Genomic DNA, 19,372 nt, shown 5'->3' with positions numbered 1-19,372 from the left:
AGGCCCTGGGGCTGGGATTCAAAAATCCCTGTCCTGCTCTGGATGTCACTCTGAGCTTTTCATTTTACCATCTCAAAGGGATCTGACAGGGCTTGGAGACTCTGTTGCCATCTGCAATCCCAGGATTCTGGGAGATCATTCCCAGAGTCATTTGAGGAGATGGATCATTTCAGTTACACCAAAGTAAACTTGATCACTTGCTGAAGTCTGTCCTGCAGGAGCCCTGACATGTAACTGCAGATTTATCCTGTACTCTTCCTAAGATTCCTCTTTTCTCTGGCTGAGGAAATGAAATGAGCTGATTTTATAAAAGGGGAATAACTGCCCAGAACAGTGAGCAATTCCTCTGTGCAGGTGTCACTGTGTAACTCCTGATGTTCCTGGGAATGCACTCACATGTTCCAGTGGGGCTGAATTCCCTGGCTTCTCCCTCTCTGACCAGTTTTGTCTTTAACCACACATTTGGAATTACAGTATTAAAGATCTGTGCCCTCACATCCAAACCACCAGTTAAACTGAGGCTTTATCCCAGGAAAAGAGGTGGTTTAATGTTAACTCAGGTCACTCTGGTGCTTCCTGAGAGGATGGAAACCTGTGTGAGGCAAGGACAGCACCCCCTTTGCCCACTTTGATTTTCTGCATTTCCTGGGTTTCCTTGATCACAATTCTCAGGTTGCAGCATCAGTAACAAAACCAAAACCTTTGGTGTTTTACCCTGGGGTTTGTTACCAGATGATTTACTCTGCAAGGCCCCATCTTCCCTCTTATTCACTGTATTGATCCCTCCTGTGACTTGAGGATTAAATTGATATAAATACCTAGTCTTCAACATCTCTGAGCTGACTTTAATAGACTGATTAGATTTTTATTCTTTCCTGGCATTCATCAGACACCTCTTTAGACCCTACAACATCAAATCTGTCTCCTGGTCTTGCCAAAGCCCTTGGCAGATTTTGCTGAGATGTCATGGTTATAATTTATCTGTGCTGAAATGAACAACTTGGCTGTTGCTGCTTTTATCAGGCTGTAATTCAGTGGCCAGGCTGAGATTTTCATTTTGTTCCAGTGTCAGGATCTGGTGAGGATTTGCTCAGGATGAGGTGCTGTAGGCCATGGTTTTGGGGTCTGTGTTTAACTCTGAAACACCTGCTGAATGATGTGAGAAATGCTGTCACTCTCAGTGATGGGTAAATGTGGATCTTTGCTGGATGTTTTTCTCATTTGCTTTGCTCAGAACGAGGATGAAAACAGAGCCAGTGAAAGCAAGAAAACGAAACTGGAAGAAAAAGCTCCCTCAGGACACAAGAATTCCAGCAGCAGGGAGTGAGTATCTGCTCTTCCTGCCCTGAGCTCAGGCTGCCCATGGAGAGAATGGTGCTCATCTTCCCCCTTTCTCCTCTCTCCCACCCCAAGTTTCCCTCAAATAATTGGTAAAACTTCATTTTTTTCTTACCCTTCAAACAAATTTACTTCAGAGCTTCTACAAGCAATTGGTGGAAATGGATTTCCATCCCAAAAACACTGGCTAAGGACAATTGTGCTCCTTAACAAAGTGAGCTGACTTCTCCTGTGAAGGGGATATTTCCTTCCTGGTTTTCTCTGATACACACTGGAGTTTGGTCTAGAAATCAAAATCTGTGCTTTTAAATTAACCCCATCTGGTAATTCTCTGTTAGTACATTTTAAGCTGGGTCTAAACTCCTGAACTGGCTTTCTTTGGGAAGCTGATGGCATTGAGCTTTGGATCCATGAGATTTAGCCTTCCATCTCCTTGATTTGTTAGTTCAAGAAAAGTGTGGCTGATACCAAAGCAAAGCAATACAGAATTAGGAGATCAGCACCATTGTTTAATATGCTATTTCTGGGTTCCCCATGCTTTTTACAACACCTGTTATGCCTTTATTTGATTGATTTCTTGGTCAGTGTTAATCCACAGGAGAGATGAAGTTTTTTTTCCACTGCATTTTGAAACTTCTGTTTCAGTTCAAGCAACTGAAAACTGGTATAATTGTGTCATGGAAAATATTCCTGTCCAATGAGTAATTGCCAAATTACAAAGATGTGAGAAACAGCAGCAATTTGGAAGCTACAACTTCTGTTTGCCTCTTCTGAATTAAACAGTGTCTTACTGTTTGTGAGGGATCAGCTGCAGAAAGAATGAATACACCTCTTTTTTTTTTTTACCTGATATTTGATTTTTTTCTGGTGTTTGCTTGATTACCAGTGCAGTTCTCTGAAGGACATTTAATGAAATGAAACTATGATTTTCTAGAAATAATAATGGTGGGAAGGCAGGAATAGCCAACAGCATCCCTCAGCAGCCAGGTGAGGGTGTCCTGAAAGGCTGTGCTGGGGCAGTTTCCATTCCCTGGCTTCCAGAGGTTTATCTGGAGCATCTTTCCCTGGAGCTGTTGGCTGCCTGCAGTGCACAGACAGCCTGGTGCAGCAATTGGCTCCCACTGCTGCAACTGGGAGCTTTGGGTGCTTTTTGTACCCAGCTGCTGCAGGGGTGTGGTTTTATGGTTACAACTTGTCTGGTTTTGCCTGTGTTTTCAGGTCAGGACAAATAAAATGGTGAAAACAAGTTCAGTCTGGCTTTGGAGAAAGCTACTCACTGAGAGGATTATTCTGCTTTTCTCCAAAGCTGGGGATGACAAGAAAAATCTTTGGGGGGTAAAAAAAGGTGTTTAGTTTAAGATTTAAAAATCAGACTTTTATGTGTTGTGCTCTTGGGGTTGTTTTTGTTTGTTTTGGTTTTGTTTGTTAAGGCAAGAAGCCCAAACCCTGAATTTGTTCCTCTTTTCCAGGTCTTCAAAGCCAAGTGCTGTTAAAGAGAAGGATTTGCTGCCCTCCCCTGCTGCCCCAGCCCTGCAGAAGGATTCCAAGCAGGAACATGGCTCCAGGAAGAGAACAGTCAGTCAGTCCTCATCCCTAAAATCCAACAGCAACCCAGGCAAGGAGAGCAGCAGTGGCAGCAAGAGCAGCTCCTCTTCCAAGCAGAAGAAGACAGAGGGGAAGGGGTCCAGCAGTGCCAAGGAAGCCAAGGTGAAGGGCTGGTTCTGTCCCTTTTAGTTTGGTCTAAGAAACCATTTCCATCATTAGTTTGAGATATGCATTCCTGTCATAGAGCTCAAGACCTTTGAAAGGCCATAAATGAGAAAACAGCTTGGAGAGATCATGGACTACAAATGCTTATCCTGCCAAATTGCTGTGTTTATAGAGAAGTGGGTTTAGTCATCCCCTGGTGGCTGCTGCTGCCTGTTCATTGTTGAAGTGGTGAATAAGAACATCCCTAGAAAGCTGCACACTGGAAATGGAACTGGGAGGCTGCTCCTGTCTCCTCAGAACAGAAAATGATTTGTCCTGGTTTCAAAGGACAGCAGGAGCTCAGTGCTGAGATGGGAAGCTCTTGATCTCTTTTTATGACATTGTAGAAAGATTATTTCAACTCCAGCTCAGCAATTTACAGAGCTCTCCATGGTTGGAGGGGAGAAAACCTGGTTATGGAGATGGTGCAGAAAATGGTTTGTAAGAGATTTAGGTTGGGAAGATGGATGTATTGGAATTTTAAAAATATAAATGTCCCCAAGCCAGCTGTTCATTTGTGATCTGCTTGTTGGTTTATACTTCAGGTGTGCTTACTCATGGCTTTCTCAGAGGAGTAACTACTCCTGTGTGGGTTTTTCAAGGCAAAGGCATTCACAGAATTTTGTTGATAGAAATCCTCAAAATCCTTCTCACCTCTGTTAGAGCAGAAAAACAGGGTTTAGAAACAGTGTCAGGGGAGATAGAGGGAGGAATTTCCTGGCCCTGGGTGTGTCTGGAAAGCTTTGGCTGCTCCCTCCCCTCTGCAGTGAGCACCCTGGGGCTGAGTTACTCCCAGGGCTCCTGCACACTGTCCTTCCTGGATGGAATGGAATGGGGGCAGCCATGGGGTAATTGGTACAACAAATGCTCTTCATGTAATCATGGCATGGGTTTCCCTTCCAGGAAAAGATCCTGAACAATTCCTCCAGCTGCCCTCCTGCCTCTGCTCAGGCCACGGAAAGTGGGAAGTCGAGGAGAGCAAAGCTTGTTTTTGATGATAGGTAAGGACAGGAAATTCCCTCTGGGGGCTCTGGATCTCCAGCACAGGCAGCTCCCCACTGAGGAGAGCTGGTGTTTTGCTCCACAGAAGATGGTACACACAAACCCTTTGTCACAGAAAGTACCTTGGAAAGAAAATTAAACTAGTATTTCATCATCTTGTGCAGACTTGGGGTTTCAGTTGGGCCAATTCAGATGTCAGCTTCTTTAAAATCACTACAGATGAAATTATGTTTCTAAATGTAAAATGACTTTTTGCTTTAGAACTTGGTTGAAATATTGTTGGAATTTCCTGAAACTAGAGAATTAACATGAAACTACTTTTAACATTTTTATCATACAGTTAACTAATGTAACATTCCTTTAAACAGTTTTAGCATGGTATAGCTTGAGTTAGAACAGAAAAGCTCTGCAATGTGACAATATTAAGAAGCTCTAGTTTCAAAAGGCTGTGTGAATGAGTAGCTCCAGTCCCTAAATCCATGTCCTCTCTTGCAGGACTTACTCAGCTGATCATTATTTGCAGGAAGCAAAGAAGCTCAAACATAATGCAGATGCTTTGGTGAGTGGATCTCCAGTGGCCACCCAGTGTGTGCCCCTGATGCTGGGGTTGGTTTGCTGCCTCTGCCATTCTCCTGCCCTTCTGTGCTGGGATTTCCTTGCCCTTTGTGCAGTCTGTTCTGAGCTGTTCTCCTCCCTGCAGTCGGACAGGTTCGAGAAGGCCGTGTACTACCTGGATGCTGTCGTGTCCTTCATTGAGTGTGGGAATGCATTGGAGAAAAATGCTCAGGAATCCAAGTCCCCGTTCCCTATGTATTCAGAAACTGTGGAATTAATCAAGTAAGCTTTGCAGAGATCCTGCAGGGGCAGGTGGGTTGGGTGGGGGGAGCTCTGGGATTCAGAGCTTTCAGGTATGCAGAGGTTTTGAGATCTGTTGTCATTCCCAGTAACACTGATCTGTTCCCAGTAACACTGATCTGTTCCCAGTAACACTGGAGCACTGACTAATTAGTTCCAGTTGCTGGAGTTTAAAGCATTTCCAGGAAGGGTGAGGTGGTTTCTGTTGAGGCTTCAAGTCCCTCCACAATGAGTGACCCAAGAGGAGCAGAATTATTCTGGTCACTGCTGAGTCAATGCTTTATTCAGGGCTGAGAGATGTTCCTAGAACAGAGGAGCCATCTGAAACTGGAAATTCATGAGAACCTGAGTGTTTTGTGCATGATAGATGAAGTAGTTTTTGTTTTGGGGCTGATCTGCTGCTTTCTCTGCAGATACACTATGAAACTGAAGAATTACTTGGCCCCAGATGCAACGGCTGCAGACAAGAGGCTGGCAGTGCTTTGGTGAGAGTGCTGGGATTCCTGGTGCATTGCACAGCTGTAATTACACAAAATGCTGCTTTACACTGAGCTCAGGCTGTTCCTGAGCCAAACACTGGGCATTTCCACTTGGCTGTACACAGAAATTAAGCTGTGTCTGATTGCTGTAAATGGGGATGTTGCCAGCAGGGGCCAAGACTTTGGAACATTGAAGGGTGACAGCAGAAGGTGCCTCTGAGCACTGAGCCAGGGATAAATCCCACTTGGGCTGCCTTGGGGCAGACAGGAGCCCTGAGGCTGAGGGAGTGGCTGCAGAAGGTGTAGAGGAGCAGAACCCTTTGGGGTTCTTTGCCAGGCTCTCCCTGGAAGGGGCTCAGGGTGTCCTGGCACAGGTGAGCAATAAATGAACCCCTTGTCTAGGAAGGAACTGGGTGGTGTTTCCCAAACCCAGCAGCATCACTGAGACTTTCAGTTCCAGCTTGAGGCACACAGAGCTCTTCCAGTTCCCTGCAGAATTTCAAGGTGGTTGTGGATTTTCTGGTTGACTTACAATTGAGATCTGAGTTGGCAGAGAGAACATCAAGACCACAGCTATTAGATTTTTGAAATTCACTGAGTTGAGAAAATCCTGACTTTAATTGTGACTGATTTAATTGTCCTGTCTTTGGGCAGCCTTCGGTGCCAAGCTCTGCTCTACCTGAGGCTTTTCAAACTGAAAAAGGAAAGTGCATTGAAATACTCAAAAACTCTGACTGAACATCTGAAGGTAATTGCATCTGTATTTTCTTACAGCATTAAAATCGAATGGTGTGGAAGCTCTACATCACTTAAAGTTCCCAAATCCAATTTCAGACTGCTGCATGTGAACTCCTGTTTAGAACTGGATTTGAAGGTGTATTAAAGCTGGACAGAGCTTTAATAACCACAACCCTGCTGGTCCTGGCATGACAACTCTGTTCATTTGATCTTCTTTAATAAATGTAGTAGGCTTCAAGGAGAAGGTTGTTTGCAGTGGGATATTGGCTGGGTTTAAATTCATGGGCAATTTATCTATCTAAATTTCTGTGCAGCTGATTCTGAAGCTTCCAGCTCTCAATGCTGAGAGGACACAGGTTCACCATATACCAAATCTCTCAGATTTGGGATATCTTTAATTGTTCAATGCCAGTGATAACAGATTCTTTCTATTAAAACACTGAAAAAATTAAAATGTTCCCATAAGGGACTATGGACTACTTGTTTGTTTTGCTAAAATAACCCCTTAATTTGTGTCTGAGCCATCAGTTAAAAAGGATATTTCCCTAAATTTCAGTTCAATGTGATGTTATGGAGAACATTACAATTACAAAAAAAAAGCTTGGTTAAAAAGAACCAATTCAACAGCTAGATAAAATGTAACTGGTGAAAGTATAAACACAAATCAAGTGAAATGTGTCTTTTCTCCCCCCACAGAACTGCTACAATAATTCTCAAGCACCGTCCCCTGGTATGGGAAGGTGAGTGGTAAAATCTGTTACCTCTGTTTCTCAGTTTATAGGATGTTTTCTCCATTTCCTGTGTGCCAGAGAGGCTCAGGGAGCAGCTTTTGGGGTGATTATTTGAAGAGTGTGGACTTTGATCCATTTTTTGTGTAATTATCATGGTGGAGGGAGGTGCTGCAGCTCTGCAGGGTTTCAAAAAGGGGCAGTGTGCCATTAACCCATAAGACATTTATCCCAGGGAGTTTTGGTGTTTAATTTAATGCATTTCTCTCCCAAACAAGAGTTTTATTAGTGCTGCAAGGCCAGAGGTTACAGGCACTTGCAGGATTCTCTGTTCCATAGTTCAGCAATCACTTCTGCTCTTTTCAACCCAATAATGGAGCTTTGATAAATTATTCAGTGAGTTTCAGGGAGGGCACTTCAGATTTCCACTGTGTTATCTGCAGTAATGTTATACACTGCAGTATTCTGGCAGTGGAATTACCAGGTAGCTATAATTTTTTGTTCTTACTCTTTAAAGTTCATTTAAACAATGAATTTAAGATTTTATTGAATGCTGAGATGCTCAGGTTTGGTAATTAAGTTTTGCAAGCTAGAAGTAATTATTGGAGCATCCTCAGCAGTTCCCAGCTTGAGATTTTCATTTACTGTTGGGCAAATCCTGATTTTTGGTGTGTAAAGTAGAAATGTTTTCCCATCCCACACCCTGAGTGCGGGCAGATCTTAGGGGGACATCTCAGAGCACGATGTGTCTCAAGCTGCTGCATTTCTGCCTTTCCCATTCCATCTTCCCCTGTGTGTGAGCAGCAAACCTGTTGGGATGCCATCTCCAGTGTCTCCAAAGCTGTCTCCAGGGAATTCAGGAAATTACTCTTCTGGGGCAGCCAACCCTTCAGGGAGCGGGTCCTCGGTGACGATCCCGCAGCGCATCCACCAGATGGCTGCCAGCTACGTCCAGGTCACCTCCAACTTCCTCTATGCCACTGAAATCTGGGAACAAGCAGAGCAGCTCTCGAGAGAGCAGAAAGGTGAGGGCTGCCTCAGGGGCACTGAAACCTCCTCAGGGGGCTGCAACACTGCCAGGCTTTGATTTTGTTGGTGGGTGTTGAATTCTGCAAAATCAGGGGGAAAGTGACACTTGGGGTTGTAGGGATACCCCAGGCTTGGTGTTGTGGTTGTCAGGGTGGTGTTGGAGTAGTGACATAAAAATCCTTATTGTGTTTCCTGTAAAATGTTGAGTGTAGGAAAAGGAACTTGATGCTTTTCCCTTTCTGAAATTCTTTAGTGACGACTTCTTAAGGAAGTAGTTTGGTAACTTCTTTTTGACAGTGGTAACTACTTCTGGCAGTAGTTTAGTTCTTTTCAAATAGTGCAATGCAAGTTTTAGAGGAAAACCAAGAAGTCTGGCAATGGTTTAGCTGTTTCCAAGCACTCTTGAGCAAAAGAGTAAAGAAATGGATTAGGAAGGACCTTTCCTCTTGACTCCCCCATTCCCCCCTCTCCTCCTTCCCTTTCTCTCCATCCCAGCGACCGCCTCAGGGAGCTGAGGTTGGGTGTGATTAGCAGCTGTGCTCCTTTAACCTGTGTTTGTGCTGTTTTAGAGTTCTTTGCTGAACTGGACAAGGTGATGGGGCCCCTGGTGTTCAACACGAGCATCATGACGGAGCTGGTGCGTTACACCCGCCAGGGGCTGCACTGGCTGCGCCTGGACGCCAAGTGAGGAGAGCCCAGCCCAGCCCCTCCTTCAGCTGCCTCTGATCCTCTCCACAACACTGTGTCATGTCAATAAGGAAGACTGCCATAACACATTGCTTAGTTGACACTAAGAGCAAGGAATGCTTTCCCATGTCTCCCATCCTCATTTGTGTTTTGTGTTGAACCCCCCCCCCCCCCCCAAATCAGCTGGTTCGTGGACTTCTCCAGTATTCCCGGTTTAAGTTATTTAAATATTTGAAAATTTGCTACATAAAAGTTGTAGTTTTGCTGATCTGTCATGGATAGATCATTGGAATTCCAGTCACAATACATGAATAGTCAGTCTAAATCCTATTTATTTTAATTTTTTTAATTTTAATTTTGAAAAGCCCCTTTTGGGGCTGGTTTTAGCTATTTCTTCTTCCCTAAATTTCCCCTTTTGAGTACTTAGAAATTAAACCTAGACACTTTATTTAAGTACTTCGTGAGCTTTGTTACTCTGTAATGTCTTGTGGTGGTAGAGCCTGTAAAAGGAACTAGGGTTGATAGGTTCTAACGAGTAGGGACACCATACTTCTCATGCCTAATGCCTATGAGTCGACTAATAAATGACAACTACAGATTTATTATTGCAGAATTTGTACTAAATAGAAAAGTTCCAGATATTCTTCTACGTATTGAGATACTTCATTTAAATGAATTATAAAAAAATTTATATGGAAAAATATTTAGCTGGATCTGCCTTGGATTATTTCCAAGGCAGCTTCAAGCCATGGATTAACACTATAAACAATCACAAAACATTACAGTAATTTGCATTTAATGTAACGTCCAGGCAATGGTGTAGGAATGACCTTCAGTCCGATGGGTGCGATGCAAACAGGAAAGGCTTTGGAAAAGGACAATCTCCTGCTTTTTTGCATCTCTTCATTTCAAATCCCTTTTGTTTCTGTGCTTGTCACTTTTTGACAGTTACAAAATTGGGGAACTTGGAGGTTCCAAACCCAAGAGTAGCTCAATTCCTACCGGAACCGTCATTTGCATCTTTTCCATTGACTGAGAAACCAGGAATCTCGAGTAGAACTCTAGGTCCATTTTTGTCCTCTTAGGGTCTGCTGGGTGATGGACACTACAGGCTGGGTGGGAGCAGAGCTGCTCTGCAGGAGCTCTGTTCTGTGCAGCATGGATGGCAAACTTGGCTTTACCCCGTGCTAGTGAAGGTCCCGTTCATGTCACGTAACGTCCACTCCCGAGGGGGCTGCTGGAGCTGCAGGTGGCCCCCTCTGAGTGCAAACCAAAGTACCTTTCCATGTGAGGTGCTTGTCTGAGTTAAAGGTTTCAAATGCTACTGCTTTCAGTATTGCTTAGTGCCCCCAACATGTCTGGTGTGCCTTATGCCTTACTTTTAGATGAAGATTTTATGAACTGTTTACAAGATGTTTTACAGCAGGACCAGGTATACTGTATGCAGTGGTCTTCTGCAGTACTTGGGTAAAATTCCATTTCCTTTTTCAAAGTCCCGGTGTCTGTCACACAAACTGACTCATCGTGGTGGTCTCCTTCCCCAGAGTCCAACTCTGAATCCTTTGGAGTGAGATTGTGGAATGCTGCTTTGTTTTCTCTCCCATTGAACCCTTTATTCTGTACCAGATATGAACGTGCATGTTCAGGAAAATTATTGCACTAAATTTTTTGTGTAGGTGTAGTTAAGTGCCAAAATCACGGCAACCTCGAGAGAAGGAATAGAATTCTACGCTCCTTAGTACTGCAGTATGTCCTATGGGCTTTAAGAGTTTAGAAGTTTTGCAAATTAGTAACCTACTACAAGGTAGCTGCATCTTCGTAGAGCTTCCTTTGCGTCCCAGCGTGTTTTGTACTTCCAGAAAAGCTTTGCTACGTCCGGATTGATAAACGGGGAACAGACCTGGGGCTCTCCCTGACTCCACTCTCCAGGTCTGTTGGAGCATCCTTTTTATGGAATCACTGTGCAAGGTCACCTTTCTGTTAGTCTTTGCTGTTGGAGACAGAACTCTGTACCCTCAAACTCCCCGCCGTGGGCATGGGACACTGTCAGCTGTGTTTCCTTTCCTCCTCTGAAGTGCCTCGCACACCTCTGACGCTGAGAAATCCCTTGGTAGAAGTTGCATTCGTGGGTGGGTTTGTGTGTAGTGCTGCACTAGCCAGCCTGGCTGTTCTTGGCTTGCTCCTTTGTGCACAGTCACCATTGCTGTCAGCAGGAATGGTGGCATCTCGGGGAATTTTTTTTCCTTAACTAGAGTCCCACAAATACCTTTTGGTGTCACGCGAAATCGGCTCCTGAAAACGCATCGCTTATCCCTAGAGCAGTGGATCTTAGAAATTGGCTTCAAACAACCAGAAGGCTTTTTTTGCATTGTATAAAATGTGGACCTGAGCTGGTTGGAAGTGTCCCAGCTGCTGAAGGGTGAGCTCCATGGTGGCAAATCCTCTGGAGTGCTGTCCCAGGTGTTGTGTCCATGCAGGGGGGGGCTTGGGGATGGGTAGGAAATGCCTTGTGCAGCTGGGGCTGATGCAAACAGATCAGCTCAAACCTCACGATTCCAAAAGCATATCTTAATTTGGGATTGACCCTTGTTTCCTAGAGGAAAGTTCTTGAACAGATTTTATAGCCAAAAAAAAAAAAAAAGCAAATACACCTTAGGCTTCCATCCCTCTGCCAAAGTAGGAGGGCTCTGTCCCTGTCCTTGGCAGCTCCCAGCACCACAGGGGGAGTGCAGGTCACAGGAGGGACTCCCCAATCCTGGCTTCCCAAATGATTCTCTGGATAGGGAATGTGTATCAATGCATATCAATGCTGTAACTTTAATTCTCTTGCTGATCATGGCCCCAGTTGGTGAATCTTAAAAATGGCTCAATCAGACTAGGCTTGCTCAGCTATCTGTGCTGTTTGACTTTGCTCTCAGACTTGCAGGTTCCAGGGTGATAAAGGTGCAAACCATTTATAATTCCAAACAAATCTTCAGGACACCAGAGTAAACCAGCCCAAGAGTTTTGTTTTGATTTGAATCTCAGCCATAAAGCAGAGCAGATGGACGGCTCTCCTTGGCTTCGATGGCAGTATGCAATTTGTATTGTATGTGTCTTTTAATATATATGTATATATATATGACTCAGTCTGTCCAAAGTATATGTTATACTTGTTTTTAGATTATGGTGCAACTGACTATATTGATATATTATTTATTGAGTGCTGAGTCACCATCTTATTGGTGATAAATATTGCATATTATCCAGGAGTGCAATGTATATTCCTTTAGATTGCTGAGGCTTGATTGCTGTGGTAACAAAAAAATGCCCTGAAATGTATTTATGAATGGCCCCAACACACAGAGAGTCAGAATTTATGGGAATGATGTAGCACTTGCCTGGGGCAAGTAAAATAAAGCCGTAGGCAGAGAATTATGGAGTTTGCCCAAAAAGCAAACTGCTGAAAAGAGAGAGAAACTACCTTTGCTGTATTTAATGTCATTTTCTGAACAGATCTTTGCAGTCACTGCAGTGTTTTTATTGAGGCAGATCCACAAGGGCCTGAGCAAGTCAAGTTTGAATTACCCATTGGGGAGTAAACAACTTCCAAATTCTTCCCTTCCTAACAAACCCTTGGGTCAGGGTTGAAACTTCTCCCTGCCACGTGTCAGTGTTGTGGAAAAGCCCTTTTCCAGCCAGCAGTGAGGTCAGTGCTGGGCACCCCGAGGGGCAGAGAGGAGCCCCAGCTTTGCTGCAGGGAGGTCAGGAGAGCCCTGGGGAGGGAAGGGCAGTGCTGCTCCCGGGCCAGGCTCAGCCCCTGCTCTGCTCTGGCAGCTGTTCCAGCTGTTCCAGCTGTTCCAGGGCACTCCCAGGCTGTTGTGGGGCTGAGCCTGCCCTGCTTTGATTCCAGCTGGAGCTGGGTGCCCATCCCTGGCTCCCTCCCTGGCGCTGCCTTGGCATTCCACATCCCAAACTCTACTCCAAGGACCAGGCATGACTTTCCAAGCACAGTTCCTGACATTTGTATCTGGTCCCCCTTTGAAATTGTTTTAAAAAAATTTTGTATATGGAGGATAAAGTGCTTATATATTTATTAAAAATCCTTTATCTTATTTGAAATTATTATTTGGTGAAGAAGGGGTTTTTCTTTTGGGGGAGGGCTGGGGAGGGGAGGTAACTTTTAACCTGTCACTTATAAATGAAGCCCTGATTAATCCTACAGAAAGGTACTATTAGTAACTAATGGGATGTCTCTGTTTTATGCTTTGTACATGACAAGTCCATGTGTTACATTTTGTTTTCTATCTAAAGATTTGGGCATCTGTCTTCAACCAAAACCGGAAAAAAAAAAAAGAAACAAACTGTGATTTTATTTGTTGCAATACATTTGAAATTTCAAAGGGTACTTTGGGGCTCAAAATTAGGATTTCTAAGTCAGTATGTGCATTTCACGTAATAAAGCTGTTAATGGTGAGCAAAGTATTATATACTAACTAGATTTTTTTCACATCTGTATAGTATATTCTATGTATTTTGTGGTATTGAGATTATAGAAAGTTTAGTGTCTGAAACATGCGTTTAATGTGTATTTTTAAACAAATTTATGGCAATTAAAATATTTGGAGAAAAGGGTATCACATTTCAATTTGTAAAGATCTTTTTAACTACTGTGTCATTAAAATGCTTTGTACAATGCAAAACTGTAACTGGAGAAACTAAGTTTAATAAATATCAAATAGATTTTCTGTATTAAACTTCCAACCCCTTGTGCTTGTATCTGTTTTGTGGGGCCTTCTCCTCCCTGGAAATGCATTTTTAGGCAGAATTTTCTTTCCTTGATCCTATTGCTCCATAAAACAAAAGAAAAGTGCATGCATCCAGTGCATGTGTTAATTTTTTATTCTTTTTTTGTCTTTCAGCCTCCAAGTCAACATCCAACACATCAAAAGAGCATTTTGACCATTTTAAGACAGGATATAAGGTCAGTGGCAAAAGTCAGTCTAGGACATGTATTTAAATAAATTTGATTAGAAGTAATTAAAAGCAAATAGTTGTCATTCCACTTATCACGGGCTATATTTGGGATATGGGAATTGCTATCAGTATTATCAGTTTGGTTCCCTCTTTCCAACAGTCCTTTATTTGAGGATTGATAAGAGCTGGGCTGGGGAGAGGGGCTGATCCACTTCAGGCTCTTGCCAGGGGAAAGATGAATGTCCAAAGTCTGGCTGGAACTGAGCCCCAGCCCTGTGCTCCACTTTGCTCAAGATACAAGGAAAACCAAACTGCTTTGCTGAACATACACTTTAATTCACACCTTCAAATAAATAATAGAAAGCATTACAAAAAAACCAAACGAGCAGGAGATGCAGAGCCCTTTTATTGAGCTTGGCCAGGGGCCTCCTGAGGCATGGCTGTGGGAGGAGATGCTCTCCAGCTCTTTCAAGTCCTTTTATCAGCACATGTGAGAGAAATATTAAATACTCTGATTGCTCCAGGCCCTTGCAGCTCCTGAGCAGTCAATAAATAGATCCCAAGAGTGTGGAGCATGGTCAGCAGTAACAGTGCAGGCTGTGCTTGGTGCCAGCTCACGCCGAGGCCGTGGACAGCAGGCAGCGGTTCTTCCTGGGGAAAATAAAACCAAAACCATGGTGAGGAAAATAAAAACAAAACCATCAGGAGGAGAATAAAACTAAAACAACCATGAGGAAAATAAAACCAAAATCATGGTGAGGAAAATAAAAACAAAACCATCAGGAGGAGAATAAAACTAAAACAACCATGAGGAAAATAAAAACAAAATCATGGTGAGGAGAATAAAACCAAAATCATGGTGAGGAGAATAAAACTAAAACAACCATGAGGAGAATAAAACCAAAACAACCAGGAGGAGAATAAAACCAAAATCATTGTGAGGAGAATAAAACCAAAACCATCGTGAGGAGAATAAAACCAAAACAACCATGAGGAAAATAAAAACAAAATCATGGTGAGGAGAATAAAACCAAAACCATCAGGAGGAGAATAAAACCAAAACAACCATGAGGAAAATAAAACCAAAATCATGGTGAGGAAAATAAAAACAAAATCATGGTGAGGAAAATAAAACCAAAACCATCGTGAGGAGAATAAAACTAAAACAACCATGAGGAGAATAAAACCAAAATCATTGTGAGGAGAATAAAACCAAAACCATCGTGAGGAGAATAAAACTAAAACAACCATGAGGAGAATAAAACCAAAACAATCAGGAGGAGAATAAAACTAAAACAACCATGAGGAGAATAAAAACAAAATCATGGTGAGGAAAATAAAAACAAAATCATGGTGAGGAAAATAAAAACAAAATCATGGTGAGGAAAATAAAAACAAAATCATGGTGAGGAAAATAAAAACAAAATCATGGTGAGGAAAATAAAACCAAAACCATCGTGAGGAGAATAAAACTAAAACAACCATGAGGAGAATAAAACCAAAACAATCAGGAGGAGAATAAAACTAAAACAACCATGAGGAGAATAAAAACAAAATCATGGTGAGGAAAATAAAACCAAAACAATCAGGAGGAAAATAGAACCAAAACAATAATGAGGAAAATAAAACAACCATGAGGCTCTGAGGGCTCAGCCAGGGATCCCAGGTACATCTTTGTGCCCTGTGCCAGCTTCAGGCACACTCTACTCCCCTCAGCTATTCAGTCTTAAATTCATTTTTTGGTCTTTGCTTTCCATCAGAATTGCAAACATATCATAGCAGCCCAACCAGCCTCTCCTATTTACTTACTTTTCCTAATAATTTATAATATAAAATAAGCTTATTTATAACAACATTCATTAGTCATAGAATGTACTACATTCATTGATAATAGGAACATACTTATCCATTTTTGCTATTTACTACAGCAGAAAATGACTATTTTCTATGCTGTCTTCGTGCTGGTATATGTGTACAACAGGTGCCATACAAAATCACCTTTCAGTCATTAAGTAATAATATTAACTAATCAATTTATGTGTAGCTGGACAATTTGCTCATGCCTAGTGAGAACTACATAGTTTGATATTGTTATAGAACTAAAATTTGATGTTGTGGTTGCTTTTTAAACTATGAGCTTCAATAATCATTCCGAAGTGATTGATTTAGGGTAAGATATTAATACAAGCTTTTTCACTTTTCATTAGTACGTGCTTTAAAGGAAAGGATTAGTGGGTTGCCCAAAGCTGTCTGGAGCCCTGCGCTGTCTTTGGCCAGCCGGGTTATTTGGGGTTGCAGTGAAAGGGCTGGGCTGGACTCTGCTCTGTTTGTTCAGCTCACTGAAGGGTCTGGCAGTGTTGCCCCATGGCTGTTGCTGGTGTTTTTCTGCCCAGAGCGGTTACCTGCAGAGCAAGGTGAGGCACTCGCTGCTGTCCCTGCAGGAGGCGCCGGCGGGACGCAGGGACACTCCTCTCCAGAAGGGCGTCATGCGCCGCTGCCGGGGGCTGCGGGGCTGCGGCGACAGCGACAGCGACACGCCGCGGCTCTGCAACACAGGCTCACTGTCAGCAGCTGCAGCATTTCCTCCTCCTGCTGCTGCTGCTGCAGCTGCTCGGGTTCCAGTGAAGCACTTGAGATCTTTCTGTGTTTGCAGGTTGGTAAAGCAGTGCTTGCAGCCCAACCCCAAGGAAATGTCTCCCAAAATTAATGATGGTTTTTATCTTCTTGGCTCAGAGTAGCCCAGTGTTCACTAGGCAGTAACTCTACATTTTTATGATGCTGAATCTCTGAAAAGCCCTGCTGTCACCTCATAACTCCTGCCCCTTGTCCATCCAAGTCATAACAGCTTTTATGGACTGCCTGTCCTTTGAATCAGCCCTTTAAGCAGTTTCTTTCAGCAGGATGTGAGTTTACCTGGCTGAGCAGCAGTGAGCAGAGCAGAAGGGCTGCCATCACTTTCCACCAGTGCATCTTCCCAGCAGGAGCTGTCACTTGGAGCGGCCGTGGGCGGAGGAGGCACAAAGAGCTCCAGTCAGGACTTCCCAGGCTTGCAGCTACATTTTTATAGACTTCATTCTCTTATCATTGCATCAGCTGCCAGTTATTACAGGGCCAAAGTTCACTTTGGAGCAAGAGAGAATTGCTAAGTCTACATCTGCTGCAGTGATCTGGTTCAAGGCCTATCTTGAGCTAATGATTTACTCCCCTTCCACTTGTACTTTGTCTGGTCAGTTGTGCTGACCCCTTGTGCCAACTGTTCCGTTTTTTTAAAGCCCTCCTAAGATGTTACCAGAACTCTGTGGTCTATTTGTAAGCAGAAATGGGGCTGGCCCAAATTATTATGGTCAAGATCAAAAGCCTAATTTAGCTTCAGTGGCTGCGAGTTTGCCAAGCAGGGGTAAGGGTTGTCCTGCCAAACTGATTTTTCTGGAACAGAGAGTTGTGCTTTTGGTTTGTTTCTTGCTCTTGGTACATGAAAGAACCATAAGGAAGTTGCTTAACCTTTATTTCCAGGCACACAGTGCTCAAAAAGCAGGTGTAACACTTCCCAGCTGGGTTTGGGAATGTAAAATGTGTGATAACTCTCAGAGCTCTTCTCCCAGGAATCCAAAGGTGTCAAAGATAATCATCTCTAGGTAGATAATGGAAAAAGCTGCTCAGGGCTTGTCTGGAGCTGCTCCATGTGCAGACTGGTTTCCCTGGATGAGCCATCTCTGCCCCTAAGTTGTGTCATTCACCATCAGGATCCAAAAATGCCAGCAGCTCCCATGGGGTGGAGAGGCTCCTTGTCATTGAGAGGAAGCTTCAGATTTTCCATTGTGGAGTGAGATTGCAGCAGCAGAGGAAAGTGTGAGCACAGCTGGTACCTCTCATCTCCTCTACCCTCTGCTTTTGCACACCTGTGCTTGTCCCAGTGCTTGTGTCTCGTGGCTCCTCACCTGTGGGATCTTGTGGATCTCCCTGGATGGGGCTTGGAGCAACCTGAGCTAGTGAAGGTGGGGGGAACTGCAAGAGCTTGAAGGGCTTTTCCAACCCAAACCACACTGTGGTTCTGTCTGGTTCCCACATCTGTCAGGTCAAGACATCTGAGACTGCAGAGTGACCTTGCAGCTTGTAGTCAGGGTTTGGAACACACTGTTTGAATTCAAGCAAATACTTTATAAGTAAGTGTAATAATGAACTAAGTAAGTGTATAATGAACTGTGTTTTGGCTAAATTGTAAATAGAGATTTGGATGTCACAGGGTCTGTTTCTTTGATTGCTTAATATGAAGGCACAAGTGCCAGCGTGGAGTGCAAGTGACTTAGATTTAGATAATGCTGTGATGTCAGATGATCAGCCCTTAGCCCAAATTTCACTGGGATTAAAAGAAAAACCTTCCCAGCACAGTCTACAACCACTGTTTGATCTTTCCCATCCTAGGATGGTTCTTAGACACCTTCCTCTGCCCTATTTGATTTGCTTCTCTGGAAGGAGGAAGCAAAATTTTCATTATTTCACCTTCTTGAATCTTAAGAAGGGAAGGAAATGGAATAGTAAATCATGGAGACAAGTAGTTGAACTTAAAAAGTTAATTTATATTTGGCTGGGAATTTTTCCTATGGAGTTCTTTCTTTTCATGCATTTTTTCATGCATCTGAGTTCTAATTTCTGCCATTTCCATCAGGCACTAGTGTAGAACACAAAGGAGGACAAGGCAGCAGCAGGAGCCTTGACTTCTTCCATAAAGCACAAGATTTAGAAGAGCAGCAGAGCCTGTAAGTCACTGTGTCAGTTTTATTTGGCTGGGGAAGGCTGGTACTTTGTGATGATTTATATCAGAATTGTTGTCTGTCCTTCTGGGTCACTAATAGCATCAGACTGTCCCTGTCAGGCAGGAAACTGCTCTGCAATGAACTGGGGGAAATAAACGAGTGTAACTGAGCTGGTCCTTTCCATGCCCACAATTCCCACAGGCTGGTAAATCACCACAGCAGGGATGTGAGAAAAGAAACACAAAATGTTGCTCTGTTGCCATTTCTAATAATTGCCCAAAGGACAACAGAAATAAATGAGTGAAAACTTTTCAAGCACCTTGTTCAGATTCTGCAATGCCCTCCCAGTGCCACAGGTCCAGCAGGAGCCATCCCAGTTTGGAATGAGGCTTGGATCAGAGATGGAGGTTGGCAGGGCAGGACTGGGATGGCTGGGAAGGTTTGGGATGGCTGGGAAGGTTTGGGATGGATGAGCACAGTCACAGGATGGCAGGGCAGGATTGGGATGGCAGGGCAGGGCTGGGATGGCAGGGTTGGGATGGCAGGGCAGGGCTGGGATGGCAGGGTTGGGATGGCTGGGAAGGTTTGGGATGGATGAGCACAGTCACAGGATGGCAGGGCAGGGCTGGGATGGCAGGGCTGGGATGGCAGGGTTGGGATGGCAGGGCTGGGATGGCAGGGCTGGGCTGGGAGGGCAGGGTTGGGATGGCAGGGTTGGGATGGCAGGGCTGGGCTGGGAGGGCAGGGTTGGGATGGCAGGGCTGGGATGGCAGGGCTGGGATGGCAGGGCAGGGCTGGGATGGCAGGGCTGGGATGGCAGGGCTGGGATGGCAGGATTGGGATGGCAGGATTGGGATGGCAGGGCAGGGCTGGGATGGCAGGGCTGGGATGGCAGGGTTGGGGTGGCTGGGCAGGGTTGGGATGGCAGGGCTGGGATGGCAGGGCTGGGATGGCAGGGCAGGGCTGGGATGGCAGGGTTGGGGTGGCTGGGCAGGGTAGCAACAGGCTGCAGGTGGAGCAGCTCAGTGTTGTCCCTGTCCCTGTCCCTCCATGCTGA

General features: G+C 44.2%; 2 protein-coding genes across 2 annotated transcripts in view; one reads left to right on the top strand and one right to left on the bottom strand.

The window, feature by feature from the left end:
• The window catches only part of AFF4 (ALF transcription elongation factor 4), a 43,125-nt gene extending 34,067 nt beyond the window's left edge, over positions 1–9,058 (top strand). Inside the window, exons 13-22 of the mRNA XM_079319990.1 lie at positions 1,235–1,323; positions 2,808–3,045; positions 3,991–4,088; positions 4,585–4,648; positions 4,790–4,926; positions 5,358–5,429; positions 6,078–6,171; positions 6,858–6,901; positions 7,694–7,914; positions 8,488–9,058. Of these exons, the coding sequence (XP_079176116.1) occupies positions 1,235–1,323; positions 2,808–3,045; positions 3,991–4,088; positions 4,585–4,648; positions 4,790–4,926; positions 5,358–5,429; positions 6,078–6,171; positions 6,858–6,901; positions 7,694–7,914; positions 8,488–8,606 (1,176 nt within the window). The 3' untranslated portion in view covers positions 8,607–9,058. The remainder of the gene's footprint in view (positions 1–1,234; positions 1,324–2,807; positions 3,046–3,990; positions 4,089–4,584; positions 4,649–4,789; positions 4,927–5,357; positions 5,430–6,077; positions 6,172–6,857; positions 6,902–7,693; positions 7,915–8,487) is intronic.
• Positions 9,059–13,118: 4,060 nt separating this feature from the next.
• LEAP2 (liver enriched antimicrobial peptide 2) lies at positions 13,119–16,938 on the bottom strand. Its single transcript, XM_079320106.1, has 3 exons — positions 16,475–16,938; positions 15,964–16,106; positions 13,119–14,212 (listed from the first exon to the last, which is right to left on the bottom strand). The coding sequence occupies exons 1-3, from the start codon at positions 16,529–16,531 to the stop codon at positions 14,176–14,178; spliced, it is 237 nt and encodes a 78-aa protein (XP_079176232.1). The 5' UTR covers positions 16,532–16,938; the 3' UTR covers positions 13,119–14,175.
• Between the last annotated feature and the right edge of the window lie 2,434 nt (positions 16,939–19,372).

The sequence above is a fragment of the Erithacus rubecula genome (genome assembly GCF_903797595.1).
Source record: "Erithacus rubecula genome assembly, chromosome: 16".
Classification (NCBI taxonomy): domain Eukaryota; kingdom Metazoa; phylum Chordata; class Aves; order Passeriformes; family Muscicapidae; genus Erithacus; species Erithacus rubecula.
This window is presented reverse-complemented; position numbering and strand designations above follow the sequence as displayed.

Coding starts and splice junctions, on each gene's coding strand:
- LEAP2 (XM_079320106.1), bottom strand. CDS start 16,531: ATGCACTGGTGGAAAGTGATGGCAGCCCTTCTGCTCTGCTCACTGCTG. Junction 16,107..16,474: donor GCTCACTGCTGCTCAGCCAG/GTAAACTCACAT, acceptor CCTGTGTTGCAG/AGCCGCGGCGTGTCGCTGTC. Junction 14,213..15,963: donor TGCCTCACCTTGCTCTGCAG/GTAACCGCTCTG, acceptor TATTTTCCCCAG/GAAGAACCGCTGCCTGCTGT.